Here is a 21829-nt window from a genome sequence, read left to right on the forward strand (position 1 = left end):
AAGGCATTGGTGAAGTGAAACATAGGTGTACTGTGGTCACCGTCAGCAGCTTCCTCACGTTTGTTCAAAGATGCGGTGCTCCTGCCTCTTGAGTGAGCAGCGGGCATGCGGGGCCACAGGGGGACCGAGTCGCCCGGTTTCCCTTTTACTCTTGCCCCTCTCTCGGTCTGCATCGATAGAACAAGCGCTCCCACTTTATCACACCTCCCACTTGGCTCCCACGGAGGACGCGGAGGGGGGCGCACCACGGGGTGGGCCGGGAGAAGGCGGGGGAGCGTGGCGGGAGCCTCCCCGCCTCCCTGCGCTCCTCCTTCCCTCCCCTCCATCTCTCCCTCTACCTCTCCCTTCTTCCCGCGGCGCATCCTCTCTCCACCCCTCGCCTCTCCCTCACACTCGCCGCCTGCGGGGCTGCCGTCGGGGGTGGTGCCAGCAGACCCGGCCCGCTCTCCGCCGCCTCGGGGATGTGCTGAGAAGGGGCAGCTCCCCTCCGGCCGCTCCGCGCCTCGCCCTCCGCCTCCCGCCCACGCCTCCTCGGAACGGGTCGGTCGCCGGTGGCGGAGGAGCCCGGCGGTAAGCGGCGGGGCGCGGGGGGCGCCGGCTCCGGTGGCGGCGGGGGGCGGCGGCGGCCCCGGGGCGCTGCGGGCTCTGGGGGGGAGCGGCGCGGCGGGCGGGAACTGCTCGGCTCGGCGTCCGTGCTGCCGAGGGCTGGGCTTTCCCAGTCTGTGCAGCCGCGGGGCTGCGCGCGTGCCTATCTCCTTATACCTGTGGCTATATATGTAATATATATAAAGTATTATATATATATTTCCTGTTGAGCGGCCTCTTGTGGGCACGGGGGAGGGAGGAGAGGCCGGGCGCTGCGGCCGCCTTGTGCCGACGACCTGTCGGCTGGAGCCTGCGGGTGCCCATACGGCCGCCTCGCTCTGCCCTCCTCGGTAGGTCCCTCTCTCTATACACGTATGTATATATATGGTCACGACGCCCTACCCTCTCCCTCCTTCTGTGGGCGCCTGTGTGTGATTTTGATACACGCCGGCGCCGCCCGCCCGCGGTCCCCAGGTGCCCCCGCACCTGGTCGTGGCGCTGCCCCCTCCTCTCCCCCCCCAGGCCGGGGACCCCCTTGGTGGAGGAGCCGGAGGGTCCCGCGGGCTGGGGCCTGCCTCCCTGGCGTCCCTGTGCGTGCAAGGCACGCACCCCGCAGCCCCAGGGCGGCGGGTACCGGAGGCAGTTTGGCTGGAGCACAGATACCGCCTTTCTTCGCACGCTTGTCACGAGTTAGTAGAAAGCTGCAGCAGCCCAGATGCCTTCCTCGACATCCATTCCTCCTGCTCAGCCTCCGGCAGAGAAAAGAAAATATCAGGCAGCACTTGTTTCTGTGTGGGTGGAGGAAGAGAAGGGACTATCGATCACAGATTAGTTGAAGGGACGCTGACTTCTTGGATTTAATTACTATTTTAGTAGTTTCAGTGTAGCACAGGGTTGTATAGCTGCCACAGAACTTGCCCGGTAGCTTTAGTGCAGTGCTTTTAAATTCCTGCATTCTTGCTTTTGCTTTTTAGTAAAGCCTTTTCTTGCTCCTGATACATGCAAAGAACCCATTTGGTAAAACTCAATTTCCAGAAGAGCGAAGGGTGACGTAGACTGTGCACAAAATGCTGGACTACTGGAAAAGCAGCATTTTATATTTGCTGCTGTCCTTCTGGGTTGTAATGGTGGTTTCTTACAACAAGTGAATATTTGTCAGTTAGAAGGTGGTTTGGTTTTGGGTTTTTTTTTTTTTATTTGCTAGTTTTTCTTTAAGATGGCTTCTTCCTCTGGATGAGAGGTGGAGTATCATCAAATCATAGGGCTAAATCTTGCAATCAGCACATGAACAGAACTGTCCTTTGGAGGAAATGATGCCTTGGTGGGCAAGGAAGGGACTTGTCGTAGCAGTGAATCCATCTTCCAACCAGAGCTGCGTTATCAGCAACCTTTCTGTAGGATCCTGTGTAAACAGGATCCCCAAGCCTGTCTTGGATTGAGGGAACCACTTTTGCAGCACTGTTTGACTTACAATGTATGGCAGCATGTGAGAAAACATAAAGGTGATTCATGTAACTGTACTCCTTGTTCTTCTAGTTATTTAACTGTTCTTTCTATCTGAAATACTGAGTGCAGCCTCACATATAGAGCGGTGTTTCTGTACTGCTAATAGAGATGTGGATGAAAGCTATGTAATATAGGGGTATAAACAATAGAATTTGTAAGTAATTGTGATCCCTTTCGGTTTGAATAAAATTTTCTTCACTTTCTGGGATAAGAAGCTGAAGAAAGTCTTACTAAAAGTGTAATGTCTTTTTTTTTTTTTTCTCTAGAGCTGTGTGAAGAAATTAATCAGCCATGGATGTGTTCATGAAAGGACTTTCCAAGGCAAAGGAGGGAGTCGTAGCAGCAGCAGAAAAAACGAAGCAGGGTGTGGCAGAAGCGGCAGGAAAGACGAAAGAGGGTGTCCTCTATGTAGGTAGGTGGGCAGCAGAGATCACGCTGCTGGTCGGTGTACCCTGACATTCGCTGCTGGATCCTCATCAGACCTATTCTTCTGCAAAAAAAAAAAAAATTGTAATTGCATCATAGGAGACCATTGCAAAACAAACATGAGGAGAGTTGAGAGTCCTGAGCTCTGGGTCTTTGAAGCCAAGTGTTGGTTTTTATGTCACTGCATTGTACTGGCCATGTGTTACTGCTCTGTGGAGCCACGTCTGTAGTGCCATACTGGTTGAGGTCGTGTCATAGTAAGCACCTTACAGTACAGGTCACTAGCTGACACGTTATTACGAAGTTTGCTAGGGTAAGGCTGAAGGGGTAGTTGGTACTGTAAAAATAAATAAATAAGATGTAAAAGCTGAAGTGGAAGGTAGCATCACAGCATCCCATAGAAAACATGAGTTTTAAGTGGGATTTCAGGAGAAGAAACTTGAGAGGTTAATTCAGGAACTAAGCATAAGCCATACTGACTACTTGGCATGTCGACAGTAACATTTTGAATGGTGAAGTGTCATCTCATCTTTTGAAATTAACTTCATGTTCTGTACTTACAATTGCATATCCACAGAGGATATTCTCCGTGACTTCTCAAGGAAGAGCCGCTACAGTTAATGAGGTAGGGCAGGTAGACCCCAAGGTAGCAAAGCAGTTGTTAAATATCTTATCTAGGCCACGCAAGAGCCTTGCACAGAGCCAGGGTTAAAATTTTTTTCAAATCCCAGATCAGTACTTTGATTGCACGATTATCATCTTCACTTAGCAAGTATCAGGCTTTAGATGACTATCTTGCAAATGCTGCCATGGAAAATTCACAGGAAAAGAACCTGCCAAGACCAGATGAGTAAGTGGTCATTTAAAAAAAAAAAAGATTATGTATTTCTTTCTCCTATTCATCAAATAAAGTTGGTCTATAAAAGAATGGAGGGGGAAAGATACTCTTTTCTGTAGGTCCTTTCTTTTTTTCTGGTCCTTTGATTTTGTAGCTGGTCAGTTCTGTAATGGACACTGTGTGTACCTAGGGAGATGTGCACAGATATCAGAGAGAGGTTAAACACAGTAGAAAACTAGAGGCATTTCTTTTAAATGGGAGCGCTGAGGTCTCTGCAATTCTGGTATCTTTTCAGGATTCCCTCTGCCCTTGTAGGCTAGTGCCAGTCTGTAACAAATTATTTCTGCTCCAGATAGTTTGGACTACTCATTTGGAATACACTTTCTCCTGCGGAGCCATAGCAAAGCTTGGTGTTCCTGCCAACAGAGATGGCAGTCATTTTGAAAAGTAATTGTAAGATGAGTCTATTTTAAAATGAGCGTCTGCTCATTTTCAATATATCAAAATAGATGTTCTTTCACTGTACATCGTGCTTGATATCAGAGTTATTTTTCAGGGGTAGGGCTTGCTTCTTTTTAATTTTCTTTTCTTGTAGTTCCTGACCATGCTTCTGGAGTCATTGATTTATTTGTATTAGAAACCTGCATTGTGTGTTGAATTAATCTTTGTGTCTGACCTGTTCTCCAGACTGTAATAATATTTGAACCTAGTTCTGCTCCCAAAGGTGACAGATTTCCTGTTGTCTTCAGAGACGCTTTTGCTGAGGTTGAACTTTGAAGGGCAGGCTTGCTGTTTATTTCAAGAATAAAATACTGAGGACAGCAGAGCCCTGAGCCGTGATAGGGACCTGTGCATATGACTAGTAACGGTGAAGGATCCTTCCCACAGCACATGCCTGCTTTTCAGGGGGAAAGAGCTATATGCACACTTTGTCATGCAGGTAAAAAAGCCATTGGTCAGAAGCTGTCTTCCAGGAGCTCTGGCAGCTCATGTGCCTGGGTGTGTGCCTGCCCATACCTGCTTGTAAGGAGCCAGTTTCCCCAGCTGAAGTTTCAACAGGATCAATTAGGGTAAGGGGGAAATGAGGAGCTGGGTATTTCTCTGTCTACTTTCTAAGCACACAGTGGGGCAGCTCTTCTCTTGAGCAGTGTTAGCCAAGGCTGGTGTGATAAGCTCTCGGTTCTGTAGGCTGATAACGGCTGCAATGCAAAAGGTGGTGAATCTCCTTTATGAGCAGAGGAGAGGAGCAGCACACTGCATTAGAGCTCCTAAGGGTTTCTCTCTCCCTTTATTTGTGGTTGGGTTTCGAGATATGAGTTTCACAGCCAGATTACGCTGTAAAAGCTGTCTGACATCTTGTAAAAAAGAACCTAACAACATCGGGATGAGAGGGACCTGTTTAGTCGTTTTCAGTTTCAACAGCCAGCTTCACAACATTCAGCCTTCCATTGCTGCTTGAGAATTAATAAGATGCTGTCTTCGTACCAGATCCACTAGATGATATGGTCTCCGCTATTACATCAGTGGAATTTAAGTAAATATTGAAAGCATCTAGACCTTTCTGCCCAGGTTGCTGTTAGCTATTATGCAAAAGATTGTAACGTAATTCTACCTGGTAAAATTTCTATTAACAAAAGCTACTACTTGGGATGAAATATGATTGTTGGAACTTATTTTATTTCCTCTTTTTTTTTTTTTTTCTTTTTTGGCATAAGAAAAGTTGCCTTTGTCACCGGGGAAAACTTAGAGCTGAGGGAGAATGGTGTATTGGAGGTTTAACTGGGAATTTTTTTTTTCTTTTTCCATGCTGAAGTCTGTTCTTTCTTCCCTCAGTTCACTGTCTTTGTCCTGCTCTTTAACACCCCAGATACTGTTCAATAGAGTCTGCAGTGTGTTTTTATACTTTCAGTTATTTTTTTCCCTAAATTCCTCTGCTGAAGTACTTCAGCATTGGCCAGCTGAAATCAGTGGCTCTGTCTTGACTCATGTAAACACAGCATCAGAACTGTTCCCTATGTCAGATGGCCTGATCATTGATTAGAAAGGAGGACTGAGACTCAGCAGTCTTGTGCTGCATTGTGTGTACCATAAATTTAAAACTGGGTCTCTGTGTATCCTTCAAGATCTGTTGCTGTGAAGCAGTGTGGAAATGAATGGCAATACTTACCCCCACTCGCTTTGAAACCAGGAACTGTGAGCAACAAGGATGCTCTTGCATGCTCTCAGTAACGTACTGCTCAAGAGTTCCTCTGAGCTCTGTGTTGGTACCAGGGAGCTGAAATTTTTGCTCAGTTGATTCTTGAGTGCATGTTTCAGTGCTCAGGAATGGAAGCTTCCAGTCTGATGGTTCTCGATGTGTTATGACCTAGCAGAACAAAGGCATAGTTTATCAGGGGCAGGGTGCCTAGTAGCTGAGTTGTTTACTACTCCCTGTGCTTGGCTGGCACACGGCTTTAGAGTAGAACAGAGCAGTCATGACCTATTTGGCAAGACCGTCCAAATTCCTCGCTGTACTTTCTTGTGATAATGTTTCTTATTTTCCTTTGATAATCGAAAAGCCAGCAGAGTAATCAAGGGACTCAAAGTCCATCTGGTGGAGTCATGGGCTTCAGCACTTGGGAGCAAGTTTTTTCCTTAGATGATGGCTTCTCCTTCCCCTAATTTGGACTTATGTCTCCCTGTCTTTAACCATCTCTTACTAAGTGACCTGAATCTCAAGGAGGGCTTGCTTGGAATAGTCTGTTGGTCTCTCAAAAACCCAGAAATGTGTGTATTGCTAAACTGCTGTTACATACTTTCTTTTTGGAATAATGAGTTATGGTGATAAGTAAGGAAATGAAGTGAGTCTACTGCATTTTTTTATATATATAATAACACAAAGCCAAAAATTCTGGTTTTGGCTTCTCCCTCCACTCGCACAAATGTGTATTATAGCAAGGAAAAGTAGCATTGCCATGTACTACTATTGCTCCTGCGTCACTTAAGTAGTGTAGGTGAGCGTTAGGTTCCTTGGTCTTTCTATTACCCCTACTCTGATTCTTCTGTTCCCCCTGTTTCGCAGGGTATAATGAGCAGGATTATTGATGTTTTGAGAATGCCAGAATGAAAGACAGCTAGTTTCTCTCAGAAAAAAAATGTAGATGACCAGCTTTCTTTCTTTGGCAGCCAGAAGTCGTCCTACAGAATTAAACTGTTGTATTTATAGGCCTGTTCTGGCAGATCCTAATGAAATTCTAGATCCTGTTGTAGCTGAGACTGCAGGAACAGCCATTTTCATGCAAGTGTGCAGTAGTGGGACAGAGAGTACTGAGCTCTAATGTTGTTGTAAGGTCCTGGACCACTGCTTAGCTGGTTATTTGCCAATTAATGGATTTGGCTATACATAACTCTGTTCTGTATGGGTCTGTGAGCCAAGCTTTCACTAAAGAAAAGCCTGCCTTCCACTAACAGAAAGCAACTAGCATTTCTATATTAGTTGTGTTTATAGCAGTGTTATGTCAGGGCAAGTGAAGTAAGAATCAACTTGCATATGTCCGTCCCTCAGGACATATACGCATTGCAGAGATCCTCAGGGAGTTCTGTCGAACCATCCATCTCTTCCCAGCCCTAGGGAACTGACTACTTGCTATTCACAGGTTTCCATGTGTTAGTGGCTTGGCTGGCAGACAATAACTTCAACAAGATGAATGAGATATTGGCCAGGTCTAACAATGCATTTGAAAGCATATGCTTAATGTTAAGTATTCCAACAGACACACTGTAAGCCTGAAATGGTGTTTAGTCTCTTTGTAGAAGTCGGCAGAACCATCATCTGCTTAGATTCCAGCATGTGTTCAAAGTGGTTTGCTTCCCTAGGTCTCCTGGTGCCACAAGATTGAGAACCAAAGTCTCAAACCAAGTCCTTAGGTATTAACACCTTCGATTTAGTAATGGGCAATTCTTTTGATGGTAGATATTTTCACTGAGATAAAACAAGCTTTTTTAAAAAGAGAAAATCCAAATAAAGGGAAAAAGACATTTCTCAGCTGTTTAACCTCTTCATTTGCTAGTTAAAGGAACATGTCATTTTACTTGATGCAACATTTTTTTCTCCTCTTATTTATCATGGATTATTATTCTGCTCTAGCTCATAGATAACAGACCCTTTTCAATGCTGGAATCAATTTGACAGTGCCAAAAATACATTATTTAAGTTCCATAAATTGGTGCTAGTAGCAAGTAAGACATATTGATGAATGAACTGATATTTTATTCCAGTATTGAATTGTATTATTGTAAAGAATTGTGGACAAAGTTGCTTTCTTCTATATTTCCACTCATACTTTTTCTTCTAATATACTTCTGCTTTTATCAGTTTCTATGTGACTTTATACATAGTGTTAAGCTAAAATTATATACATGTTAGAAGTGTAAATTCAGAAGTATAAATTATAATGTCTCAAATACTGAATGACATAGAGACAAAAAATTGCATTACAAATAAGGCGATTTCTGTTTTGGTAATAAAAAAGTCAACCTACCTCAGGCAGACTGGGGTAAGACAATAAAGTAGGAGCCATAACCTCTGTCTCTGTAATGCTTAATTGTACATTGTGAGACAGCGTAGTCTACAGATGAGTACTAATTCCTGAAATGTAGCCAAATTATAAAACTTGACAAGGACGAGTAGAGTTCTGGTCGGAAAAAAGACGTGGAGTTACATTTCAAACAGCAGTATGTACTAATTTTTTTCTCTCCCCATTGAAGACAGGAGGGATTGTTCCCTTTCATGCAGCATGGTAAAAAGTCATGGTATTTTTACATAGGTGTTCCAGAAATCGGTTTGGTCTTCAGGGTGGCAAAGTTACATTGGTTACACAGGTCTTGTGTTACAGAATCACAGAATCCCACATTGGAAGGGACCTCGGGGATCATCTAGTCCAACCTTTCTGGGAAGAGCACAGTCTAGACAAGATGGCCCAGCACCCTGTCCAGATGACTCTTGAAGGTGTCCAATGTGGCCGAGTCAACCCCTTCCCTGGGGAGATTATTCCAATGGGTGACTGTCCTCACTGTGAAAAATTTTCCTCTGGTGTCCAATTAGAATCTCTCCAAGAGCAATTTGTGTCCATTTCCCCTTGTCCTCTCCATGTGACTCCGTGTAAAAAGGGAGTCTCCATCTTCTCTGTAGCCACTCCTTAAGTACTGGCACATGATGATAAGATCCCCTCTGAGCCTCCTTTTCTCAAGGCTGAACAAACCGAGTTCTCCCAGCCTATCCTCATATGGCAGGCTTCTGAGTACTTTGGTCATCTTGGTGGCCCTTCTCTGGACCCCTTCCAGCCTGTCCACATCCTTTTTGGTATAGCGGGGACCAGAACCGTACACAGTACTCCATGTGTGGCCTGACAAGTGCTGAGTAGAGCGGGATGATGACTTCTTTATCTCTGCTGGTGATGCCCTTTTTGATGCAACCCAGCATCCTTTTGGTCTTTTTGGTCGCAGCAGCACACTGTTGGCTCATGTTGAGCTTTCTGTCCACCAGAACCCCCAGGTCCTTTTCCACAGAGCTGCTCTCCAGCCAGGTGGATCGCAGCTCAGCTACGTCTCACTCTAGTACTAGCTCTAGGCTTCTGTCTGCATAATCTTTGTAGAACTTGTCACACATGTCTGTGACAAGGAGGACACTGGCAGACCTTGGGTTTGACCCTGGTGGCATTTTCATGTTTGAATCCTATCTACTGTTTAATGTTTCCCTTTCACAGTGATTTTTGTCGAAATCTGGCTAGCACTACCAGCTCCCCATGACTTTAACCTCTAGGTCTTTGTGTTGTTTAATAATGGTTGTTAACCCCTGCAAACTGACATCTGGAGAAGAGTTACAAGGTGAAATTGTAAGGATCTTCTGGAAACTTTGGCTCTGATATTCTGCAAACACATGCACGAGTCTTGTTAGGACATTAACAGTAACATGGTTTCCATGCAGTCATCTGTGTGAATTTGCAAAGTGGGAGGCTTAATTAACATGGCTATTAAGAAAATGCCAAGGAAGTCAGTACATACAAGAAATAAACTGCAGAACTGTTTCCAGTAGTATTCACCTTTCCACAGTCAATGTACATTCATGCAGGTGCTCTTTATTGATTTGGCTTTCCCTTAGATTGAATTATCTTGAATTAATTTTAATAATCTTAGGAAACACTGTATGTAATCTATATATGCATCCCTCTTTATCATCCATCTAGTCTTTACCAGTACTTAGGAACATGTATTTTCAACCTAATGTTGTTCTTTGTTTAGGTTCCAGGACCAAGGAAGGAGTTGTTCATGGTGTCACAACAGGTAAGACAATTATCTCTTAATTTCAACTGTCTCCCTTCGTTGGATTAACCAACCATTTAGCTGTTAAAAATTCTGTGTATTTTTCTGAGAGCACTCCAATTTATGAGTGATAGAAAAACACAGGAAAATTGAGAGGCAGAAAGCAACACTCATTTTGTCAAAATGCATACACTGTTTTACAATCAAATATGTAAATTTAATATAGCTGTTTCTGTGTGAGAAGAGTTTTTTTGGGGATGTTCTGAATCAAAGTGAAGCTGTACAAGCCAGGAGTCCAATGAAACCAGATTCCTAAAGAGAAGGAAATAACTTGCTTTTGTAGAAAAAGGTGAAATATTCTGTGCTGGAAAGTTATAAACTAGTTGGCATAAAAAAGTGAAGTCTTTCTTAGTATTTCTTGAGTTTTTTGGGGGGTTTGGTTTTTGTGTTTTTGTTTTTTTTTTTTGTTTGTTTGTTTTGTTATGTAGAACTTTTACCTATTGAAACTGAGAGTCTGGCTTGGGTGCCCAGGTTTGTCTCCTTGTGATCTGAGGAGGCAGAAAAGTGGGATCTGAGGTGGGAGTGAGGGACTGCCACTGGAGGAGGACTGGAAGGCGAAGTGGGGAGGGACTTGGACATATGTCAGGAGGACTTTAATATGTAGATTTAGAAGCTCGTAGTTGGACAGTACTGATCCTAGTGGAAGACACAGGAATTACTGCAGCAAAAGAAGGAGGGAAAATGATATAGAAGGAGCCTCCTTCATACAGCAGGGACTATAAGAGCTAGGCAGAAAGGAAGAACCACAGGGAGTGTTTGCAGTCAAAGCAAACAAGGTCAGCAGCATGTCCATGTTTCAGTCTTTTAGCCAGTGAAAGTGAAGTTTGGATGTGAAGCTGAAGATGCAAAATGGAGTTTCACCTTTGCAGTTGCTAACTCAGCCCTGCCGTAAAATGGTTACTGTTAACTGCAGTCTGTGTGATTATACCCGAGCTGTGACCTGGAGGATGAGCTGCTCTGCCTGGTGGCTGAGCTGTGGGAGGAGGCGGGCAGGCTAAGTGAGTTGCCTCTGAGAGTCTGAGGAGATCGACCTGTGGAGACACAGAAGTAAGTCCAGGGTCTGTTTTGTGCCAGGAGGAAGGCAGCACTATGAGGGATAGGAAGGGGTGGAAGCATGTTATTACACACAGCTGTAAGAGGAATCCTCCCAGTTACCCAGACCCTCGTACCTATTCTGTAAAGGTATGGTAGACAAAGTGCATAAGATAGAAGAGGAGGAGCTTATGTAAGCACCCTCACCAAGGGCACATCAACCAACCCGTTGCAGAAAGACCTGCATTAAGACCAGCGCCGAGAAGAAACAATGGTGAGATGGTCATTGGTGACTCCCTCCTGAGCAGAATGGAGGCACCCGTTTGCAGACCAGACCCTCTTTTCAGGGAAGTTTGCTGCCTCTCTGGGGGCCCATTTGGGGGTGTCACCAGGTGAGTGACAAGGTCAGTACAACCTTTAGACTATTACCCACTTCTGATCTTTCATGTGGGTATTAATGATGTTGCAACCAGAAGTGCAAGGTTGATCAAAAGAGATTTCAGGGCCCTAGGAAGACTGCTAAAAGGCTCATAAGCACAGGTAGTGTTTTCCTCAATCCTCTCACCAATGGGGAGGGACTTTGCAAGAAACAGGATTGCCTGAGGCATCAATACCTGGCTCCAGGATTGGTGCCTCTGCCAGAACTTTGGTTTTTATAGTCATTGAAGAGTCTTTGAAACACAAGGTATGCTAGGGCCTGATGTGGAAAATGTTTCTTTGCTCATAAGCTGGCAGAACTGATTGAGGGGGCTTTAACTTGGTACAAACAGTGTGGCCAGCAGGAGTAGGGAGGTGATCATTCCCCTGTACTCAGCAATGGTGAGGCCCTACCTCAAATACTGTGTTCAGTTTTGGGCCCCTCACTACAAGGAAGACATTGAGGTGCTGGAGCATGTCCAGAGAAGGGCAATGAAGCCAGTGAAGGGTCTAGAGCACAAGTCTTCTGCAGGTCAGCTGAGGGAACTGGGGCTGTTTAACCTGGAGAAAAGGAGTCTGAGGGGAGACCTTCTTGTTCTCTACAACTACCTGAAAGGAGGTTGCAGCGAGATGGGGGTTGGTTCCTTCTAAGTAACAAGCGATAGGACAAGAGAAGATGACCTCAAGTTGCACCAGAGGGGTTTAGGTTGGATATTTGGAAAAATTTCTTCACTGAAAGGTTTGTCAAGCACTGTAAGAGGCTGCCCAGGGACGTGGTTGAGTCACTGTCCCTGGAGGTATTTAAGAGACTGGTAGACTTGGTGCTTAGCGAGATGGCTTAGTGGTGGACTTGGCAGTGTTAGGTCAACGGTTGGACTCAATGAGCTTAAGTGTCTTTTCCCAAACCAAACAATTCTATGATTCTGTCTGTGGCTGCAGAGAATTCCATGTAAGCTTAATACCCGAGTATCACCTGTACTGTTAGTGATTTTTCATCTCAGCCTGCAGTCTGTTTCCAACACCAGACAGATAGTGCACTTTCAGATAAGGTGTGCTTGATGCACCTGCAGTCATGCTGCCACTGTGTCTTGGACATGCCCCATCACTCCCTCCATCCCCAAAATATTCTTGTGACTCATCAATGTGTCCCACTACAGCTGTTTGGGTGGGAAGATAGAAGGGAAACAGCTTACAGGAAAGAAACAAATTTCAGAGTTTTGATACACTGATTTGAATTTGTCACAGTTATGAGGGTTTTGAAATGTTTTTTATAACTCCCTAATCTCTCAGTAGCAACAGCACTTTCAAACTTTGAAGTTAACGCTGGGCGTGTATACACTGAAAAAGAATAGATTTGCATTTTAAATTGATTTGCAGGGATCATTTTAGGTATGAACTGAAACCAATAACCAATAATTTGTAGTAAGTGGCAAAATGAATGGAAGTCTTTGATCTCTACAGGGTGCAGGAAAACCTCAGCTGACCTTAGCGCATTCAGTAGAATGTGTAATTTCCTGGTGTAGAATATGGGACTTCTGGGTATGTGAAGAAAACATGTGGTCAAGAAATTTTAAGGTGTTTTTCACTTAAGAAATTAGAAATCAAATAATTAAGGGAGCAGAAAAGGATTTCTTCTTTCTCTTTGTTCTGTGTACAGCCAGTGTATTATTCACCTGTGCTCACCTAAGCCAATGCAAAGGATAAACAACTGTAGGTAAACTTAACTTGGCAGTACTTAATATCACAACCCAAATAAATAAATGAGAAGTCAGTCAAGAGTATTTTAGTAACAAAACTGAACAAAATGTCTATGATAGTCCTTCAGAGTTTAGCCTCAGGCTAAACATGCATATTCATGTTATGAGGTTTGAAATCTCCTCTTGTTAGACCTAAAGTAAGAGAAATATTCAGAGGGATCATTACTATAACCACCAGAAGATTGCAGTAGGCTGAGATTTAAGGCACACATACCTAATATCATCACAGATATGGGAACAGCAACTGACAACCCTAGCAAGGAAGTTAATGTAGGTGATGTTTACTAAGCTGGGCTGTGGTAAAGTCAAGGGCATTTGCACGTGTATGAAACTTGCTGAAGGACTGGGACTCTGTAGTAGGCTAGCTTAGTGGGGAAATTCTTTCCCTCCTCCTGAGAGAAACAACTGATCCTGAGCACTGAGAGTATCCATCTTTATCTGGTTGCAATATGTGTAGTGAGACAGGAAATTTTAAGTAGATGAATAGAATTTTTGACAGGTTTGAAAAGATGTTAAATGTTGTTCTGGAAGATACGAGACAGACTATAAAGCCAAACATAAGGAGAGCACATCTGTTACGTGCTGCACCTATGAATAGAAAATTCAGAAAAGTTACTGCAAGTTTTAGGCAAAACAGTGGTCGCTCCTCACCCACTTTAGGAAATGGGTGATACAAAGTGAAACACCCAAGGCTTGGGAAGAATGGTTATTGTGTCACAGTTTGCTTCCTTCTGGCCTATTAAACTGTTTGAAAGGAGTTTGGCTGTTGAAGGAAAATGAAAAATAAATAGAGGACATGCAGGTTGAAATGTGGCAGTGAGGGGACTTAATGCAGAATCCAGAGAGCACCATTTCTAAAATGAAACAGTGTGGGCTTGGTAGTGGAAGAACAGAAGAATTGCTTGGGCACGTATTTTAAAAATAAAAATATTTTTAAAAATTGAAGTCTATGAAGAGTTGTTCTGACAAGCAGACAAGATAGGTAAGAACAGATTTGAGTTCACTGTAGCAATGCTATGAGACATATGAAGACACTGAGAAATGCTAGTGAAGTTGTCTTAGAAATCAAATTAATTTAAACCAATGCTATTAAAGTTAATGTAACAGAACTACCTTTCAGGACACTTGTAAAGATCTACTTGTCTCTCTTTTTTTTATAGGACTATGAGTTTGCCAGTTCAGGTGGTGCTACGATGCACCAGGGTGTTAATATCATGTGAAACCTGTGGTGAAATAAACATTCTGTTATGTGAATAAAAATTATTCAAGAGGTTGGAGACAGTCAAATGCAAACTAAAATCACAGATTGATATGAGTGTGTGTTCACAGTTGTGCAGTCAGTTTGTGGTTTAAAACCCTTTGCTGGCGAAGGGACTGGGAGCTGACACACCGAAAAGTGCTGAACAGCTAAATAGTCTTTTTGGTCAGTTGCTTTCCAAACCCAGAAATATTAGACTGAGATGTTTCTTGCTCTAAACAAAGTATGACCAGATTGTACCAGGTTTAGTGGCACTGAGACACTGTAAAATGATGATACCAGGCTGTGATTCACAGGAATACGGTGAGCAAGTTATTTGTCAAGTCACCCTTTCCCAGAACTTCTGTAGATAAAGAAGCTTTGCATATTGGTTTTATGGGGTGTTAGCTTGTGCCTCTGACTTGCCTGCCTAATTTACAGTCAAAGGCCAGTAGACATGTTAATGCATAATTCATCCATCTTGCTTACCTCCCAGGGATAAGTGTCCAGAAATGTACAGAACCCAAGATGAAATATTTACAGTCTGTCTCCTGATAATCAAATTAAAGCACTGGTTTGTACAAAAGTTCAGGGCCAAGAAGCCCTTGATACTTCAACCAAGTGTCCATTTCCTGAAGCTGAGTCAAGACACAATATCAACACTTATGAACCATAGTCAAGTGTTCTGCTTAATTTTTTTTACCAGATCATTCTTGTACTTCTTAACTTTATTAGTCATTGGTATTCCTATTCTGTTTGCTTTAACTCCATCAGGTATCTTGCAGTAAATTGTATGAATCAAAGAACCCCCGATGTATTTATGGCTTCTTTGTAAATGAATCCTTCAAGTACCTAAGCAACGTTATTGTCTGAAATACATATTAAAAAGTATATTTAGTGCAGCAAGGCTAATTTCATTAATTCAGAGAAATCCTGTGGTTTTAATCTACTTTTATTGTTCAAAACTGAAAGCAACTAGTTCTCATTTTGAATTACTCCAAAGGTTTCACACTGATATTGTATGTTACCCAGTTGCCTATAACAAGTAGGGAAAAGAAAGCTTCAATGCTAATAATTTTTGCACAGTGCTATAGTCACTGTTAAAACTTCAGTTTCAAAGGTAGCCTTGTCATGGTCATTGTACATGGGATTGTGTACATCATTTACTGGAATGGACAGTCTCTGCATAGATGGACAGAAGTAATCAAGCTATAGCACAGCAGAGCTCTGCAAAGCTGATTTACTCCTTTTCTCAGCACTGTGATGCAAAGCAGACATCAGCTTTACAAAGGCTTAATGGCTTAAGATCATTAAACAACCTGGTATTCATATTAACTTAATTAGTTGGTATCAACCACCTGCATTCTGAACTGATATGTTTGTGTGCACTTAATGCTTTTCCCCTGTTACTGCTTAGTGTAAGCAATAAAATATACGAGACTGGAAAACTATTTTGTTTTTTTTCTCCTGTCGTTGGGGTTCCAGAGCTAAAGGGTTACCAAGCTAGAGCTTCTTTACAGAGTCACTCTGGTAACAGGGACTTTGGTGGTGTTCAGGTGTTTCTTAGGCAGGAAGACTGTCTCTTTCTCCTATTAGTATGAGTGCTTTTGCAAATCTGTGCTCTGTGCGCAGTTTGCTGGATTGATTGTCATGGCTCTGATTTCTGAAGCAGTGTACGAGAGACCTTTCATGCGAACTTCTGTGTCAACTTTCTTAGGCTATGGCCAAAATAAAAGCAGTATATTTAAGATTGCTTCTGTTACTACTTTTATCAGGTATCTTGTGGTTGTGCCAGTAACAGCGTTAGCAGCCTGATTCTTTGCTTTTTTTGTTTTGTTTGCACCTACCAAGCCTTTCCTAGGGTACTGTGTTTCTGGGAAGAGAAAACAAACTTCAGACAGAGCTTTCCCAAAATACTCTAATAGTGGGAATGGCAGCCACTGGATAGTTGCCCTTGGTAGGTGGTTGTACCTACCATGACCACATAGTCTGAGAAATGTGGTTTTAATAGTGGGAACGGGAATTAGGTGTTTTATATTGCAGCATCCACAGCATGCTCAGTTTCACTCTATTGCTTCATGTTTTGCTTTTGAGGTGCAGTTTTTTTAAGATCTTGAGATAATAAGGCTAATTATGACTATTGACAATGAGCACAGTGCAACCATGCTTTATTATTTAATCAGAAGGGAGGAGTCTGCTTAGGAGCGGCTGAGCATGTGATCCTTTGTCAGCATCAAGCCTGCTGAATTTGTTTGTTATAAACGTTCTGCCATACAATGTATTTTTGGAAAAGGGAATTCTCGAAACAGTGTATGTCTCTTCCATACCAGGGGGAAAAAAAAACCCAACCCCAAAAAAGCCCCACCAAAAAAAAAAAAAAACCCAGAAGAAAAATATATAGGAAAAGGACCTTGATTTACATATCTCTGTTTGGTTTTGTTTTCTTTTTCCTTCTCTCTCAGAAAAGGAATGAGACAGAGAAAAAATCAAAAGCAGTACTGCAACTTACCCAAAACGTGTGTCTTTTTTAATTTCTTGGGGAGTATCACTTACTTTAAAGTGATTTACTTATTTACACTTACATTTTTGCAAGATGCTATTCTCTTCACATAGCTCTGAGATTTCTTCTTGCCATTCTAAATAAATATGAAACTGTTAACAAGTTTCCTCCTCATAATGTAACTCTTTCTGAAAGACTCCGTGCAGTATCAGATCTTATATTCTTTGGAAGATATAATGTGTTACAGATCTTAAGATATGTGTTTGCAAGAACCAGTGAAAAACTTTCTATATAAAATTCAAGTGTAGAATCCAGAGCCTTTGTAGTCTGTTGCAGGTAATAATCAAATAGGGCATCTTAATAGATGTCTTTCTGCACTTGCTAGCATTATGTCAAACCTTCCCTGAGGGCAACATTCGCTTTTCAGCAAAACCCACTTTTTATTCCACCCTCCCCCCCCTAGAAAAAGCATGGCAATAGAGTACTGGATGGATACAATGAAATTTCTTGTGAATTTCTGTCTTATTAGCATGCATAGGTTGAAAGATCTTTGAAACAGGCAGTTTTTCTGTTTGTAGTTCCAGACCACGTATAGTCCATTGTTGTCCTGCTCTATAATGAAAGCTTCTGGTTTTGGTCATAATGGAGATAGTACTCAATCAGTTGCTATTTTTTCCCTTTAAGTTAGAATGAGTGCTAAATGATGTGTCTCCATTTTCAGAGAGCAGATATTTAGTATTTGGGTCTTTAAATAACAATAATGAGGAAGAAACTAGAAAGGTAAACAGTGTGCCTGATATGATTGACATTAATAAAAATCACATAGCAATCTATGCTGCGTACCCTGTGATATGGACAGCCGATACCCATTATGTAAGGAATTAATGTAATTTATTCATAGAAAGTCTCCTCTTCGTATGTGCTTCTTAAAAAAGTATCTGATAGGGTGGCCTATCTGCCAAGCAGAATCCATCCCATGCTCATCATAAAGGGTGCAAACAGAGCTATGAATACATTTTATGGATCAGATGGGATTTGGGTTGAAGGAAGCTATAAGATTAATTAGAACTACAAAGCTAACCAGTGGATGTTTTTGAAGAGCAGTCCCTTGTTTAGATGAATAAATGTGGATTTTTTTCTGAAAATCTGGCTAGGTAACTTTAAGGCACGGAGTCATCCCATCTCTTTTCTTAGAGTGGTTTCGCTATAGTGCAAGCTACTGTCAGAAGGAGCCCTTGGGGATGAATGAGCAGAAAGAACCCAGTAATATCCTGAAAGGTAGAATGGCAAATGCTGATATATATGTAGGCTAAATGAGTTGTTGTTTCCCTGGGGCTTGGAAGTTAGCTATTAATCCGGTTTGCTTTGGCATCTTTGGCATTCAGTGTTTTTGTAGATTAGTGTGTTATGGATGGACACATCAGCAGTGGGGCAGAAATCTCAGAGAACAAGATAAAAGCTTGTATTAGAAATTCTCGGAGCAACAGTAGCTCTGCTTATTAATGAACTATATTTTAAAAACTAAAAGAATAATCAATGGCTTTTGAGTCTAATGTAAACAATATTGTCTTCCTTGCCCTGTTACATGCAGTAAGTGTTTGGTGGACTAACTGGAATGCATTTCCAAACCGGGATATATTGAATGCAATTATTATACATTACAGAGTGAGTTGGGCGTCATAGGGGCCCTTAAGTAATGACTTTTCTTCCCTAAAGAACTAGACATGAATGAAAATTTCAAATGTTGTTCATGTGAAAGAAATTAAGCCGCAAATAAGGCTTGTTTTTACCTCTGCTGCTCCAGTGTTACCAGAATGGATAGTCTCATTTCTTAAGATCCACCTGGGGTACACGAAGCGTAATGGCCTATGGCTCTTCATGATGTTGGGCTGTCAGTGACAGATACAGTTCTCTGAAAAACTTACAGCTCCCAGAGCCTTAATGTGTTTTTCCATCTTCTGCTTCTTAGTGGCTGAGAAGACCAAAGAGCAAGTGTCTAATGTTGGGGGAGCTGTGGTGACAGGAGTGACAGCAGTGGCCCAGAAGACGGTGGAAGGAGCGGGGAACATTGCTGCAGCCACTGGCTTGGTGAAGAAGGATCAGTTGGCCAAACAGGTTGGTTTGTTTACAGTCTTTTCCAGATGAAGAAGTGAATGATGGAGCAGCCTCTCTGAACTGAAGGGCAAATAGAGTGTTCTCTTTCGTGTGTGTCAGCGGTATGAGTGCAGGATGATTTGTTACACTAAACAAGTGAACAACAAAGAAAATATCTGCTGTTTATAGCTTGTATTTTGAGTGACCTGCAGGATTTGGGAACTTGAGTAGGACTGGGCGTCTAATTTTACTATTCTGAAAAGTCTTAACAAATTTGGATCACTGTTTAAAGTGTGATCTAGTGGTGATTCTGAATTTGGCAGCCTCTAGTGGGGGCCAGCAGCTGTAGGATCACTGTATAGTTGAAGGGGAAGATTACTATTTTTCCAGATAATTCCAGATTGAAACGTAACCCACTAGAGCTGGAAGGTCAAACAGCAAATCTCAGATTTAACAGCACAATTTGTATCCTCTGCAGATGAAGAGCAGAAGGCATTGTGTACCAATCCACTGACTGGTTAGATACATTTCATTTAAAGTCAAGATCTAGCGGGAGAGCTGCTATCTTCCATGAATATAGTGACATGAACTCAAAAATGGCTACAAATTATTCTGAACTCTTCAGCATAAGTTTTATCTCACTCATCCTATAAAACAACCTGTAGATGTTTTTATTCCAGCACCAAAGTGAACATCGTTTGCACAATACCAAGAGTTACTACATTTTTGTTGCTGGTATGTTGCAGTCGTATTCTTCTGCTTACGGTAGGTAAAAAGTGATCCCAGATAGCTAGTGGGAATGATGCTTTCCAAAATGTGTATAGTAGTGTTTGGACACAAAAATAACCCAGAAGAGACAAATACCTCATTTTAAACTGTTTTCTGTATGAATATTAAAGTGTTAGAAAAAAAATAGGATTAAGAAGAATGTTAGTATTTGCACAGAAATATGGGTGTTATATGGATTTAGCATGCAGAAGTTCTATGGTGTGTCTATTTCCCAGTTAGCATCCAGGGGAGCTGTTAAAATTGAATCCTTAGAAAGTCTTTTTTTTATCCTTGTCTGTTATTGAAGTGTACTCCTGTCTGTCTGACAAGTCCTACTGGTGCTTTAGTTTGGGGGGAAAAAAGGGTATTACGCTGTGGTAGGCATTCACTCCACTGTGGTGGATTGGTCTTGAAAACATCTCACAAGTGGTTTTGTTCTCTTTCAAATCAGTTTTCCCGGAGGGCTTCTTAGTCCTTTTTTGTTCAGCTATAACTAAAATGTTGCTTTTGATGTGGCCATGGTCCATTGTAAAAGCTATGTTGAAGATTTACAAAACTGAGTATCTAATAAACTGTCAGGGGACACATGAGTATGGCATGGCCACAGTAGCCTGTGACCCTAGTTTCTGCTAAAGCTCTTCTGTAGTTTTAAGCTGAGAATATTCTTTTCTGTTTGTAGCTCTTCAAACTCGGTGTCATAAGGATTATCATTACTGTAATATACAATTACCTACTTTAGTATTGACCATACCTAATATTTTTTATCTTAATATATACATATAGATCCTTCTAATTATAAAGTATGAAGCAAATATCTGCTGACATTCACTGAATGCTGTTCTGTATATTGTAAAGCTTAAATATGAGTCATGATGGCTGTAACAGAATAAAATCACATCTTTGAAATTAAAGAACATCTATAATGTACACGCATATTATTCCATAGCCCTATTAGCATCATTATTCTGAACTGGTTCTTTGTTCTTTAGATAGCAAAACCATTAATTTGGTTCTTGATACTGGTATCTGTAGACTGAGATTCTTACTGGTTTTGCAAGGAATGAGTAGCCATTTAAAAAATGTTACCATCAAAATTGAATTGTGTAAAGGTATTCTAAAACCTAGTGTTTTTGCATTCCTGTGCCGTTCAGAGGTACATGAGATAGATTTTTGTTTGCATTTTCCGGGTAACCTGACAGTTGAGTGGGGACCAGGTGTGGGCATTTGGACTACCAGTGGGACACAGGTCCCTTGTAGGAAGCAGGGTAAGTCTTTCTGAAATAAGAGAAGGTGCCAATCAGTCATACAATCAAAATATCAGTGTTTCTTTGTGTATTTTATCTCTGTAAGGTGGTGTCTCTTAAGGCTGTGATCTCTAGTCTACTCTGGGAATACAAGACCACTGCTAGCAAATTCACTCCTTGATCTTCAGTATGGCTAGCCAGTGCCTTTGGCAGGTTATTCTTCCTATAGACATCTACTTGGAATTATCCTGAAGCAAATGGCTGTGTGTTGTAGGTGCAAGATTAATACCTTACTTACCTTGCTTATGCAGTGTAAGAAAGTCATGGGAATTGTTAAGGAATTGCAAATTAAGCATATCCATTGAAAGTGGATAAAAGCATGACTACAGGCTATTTTTCCACAGAAGGCTGAAAGGCATTAGCCAATAATCTGTTGTTTTAGTTGGCTTCTAAACTTGTAACAAATTATTTCTTCCAGTTCATGTGAACCCACATAATTTAGTCCAAATCTTCGAACTGAACGTAGCAACAGTGGCCTCCTGAGGCCCCTTCTTGCCTGAATCATTCTGTGAACTGCTATAAGAAAACCTGCATGCGACTGGAGGAGTTTGCTTATTTGCCATCAATTACAGGATCAGGGACTGTGAAATAAATGTAGAATCATAGAATATCTCAAGTTGGAAGGGACCCATAAGGATCATTGAGTCCAACACATTGTGGTCTACAGCTTCCTCACAAGGGGAGGAGGAGGGGCAGGCCTGATCTCTTCTCTCTGGTGACCAATGACAGGACCCAAGGGAATGGCAGGAAGATGTGCCAGGGGAGGTTTAGGTTGGATATTAGGAAAAGGTTCTTCACCCAGAGGGTGGTGGAGCACTGCAACGGGCTCCCCAGGGAAGGAGTCATGGCGCCAACCCTGACAATATTCAAGAAGCACTTGGACAATGCTCTCAGAGATGTGGTGTGAATTTGGGGCTGTCCTGTGCAGGGACAGGAGTTGGACTTGGTGATCCATGTGGGTCCCTTCCAACTCAGGACATTCTATGAAATCCCTGCTCCTTGCTG

The 21829-nt window shown here is 42.2% G+C and overlaps 1 protein-coding gene across 1 annotated transcript in view; it reads left to right on the forward strand.

Annotated features, from left to right (window-relative positions):
* The first annotated feature begins 253 nt into the window (after positions 1-253).
* Positions 254-21829, forward strand: part of SNCA (synuclein alpha) — a 72197-nt gene continuing 50621 nt past the window's right edge. Inside the window, exons 1-4 of the mRNA XM_075090845.1 lie at positions 254-570; positions 2358-2503; positions 9635-9676; positions 18628-18773. Of these exons, the coding sequence (XP_074946946.1) occupies positions 2383-2503; positions 9635-9676; positions 18628-18773 (309 nt within the window). The 5' untranslated portion in view covers positions 254-570; positions 2358-2382. The remainder of the gene's footprint in view (positions 571-2357; positions 2504-9634; positions 9677-18627; positions 18774-21829) is intronic.

This window comes from Phalacrocorax aristotelis, chromosome 4 (genome assembly GCF_949628215.1).
Source record: "Phalacrocorax aristotelis chromosome 4, bGulAri2.1, whole genome shotgun sequence".
NCBI lineage: Eukaryota > Metazoa > Chordata > Aves > Suliformes > Phalacrocoracidae > Phalacrocorax > Phalacrocorax aristotelis.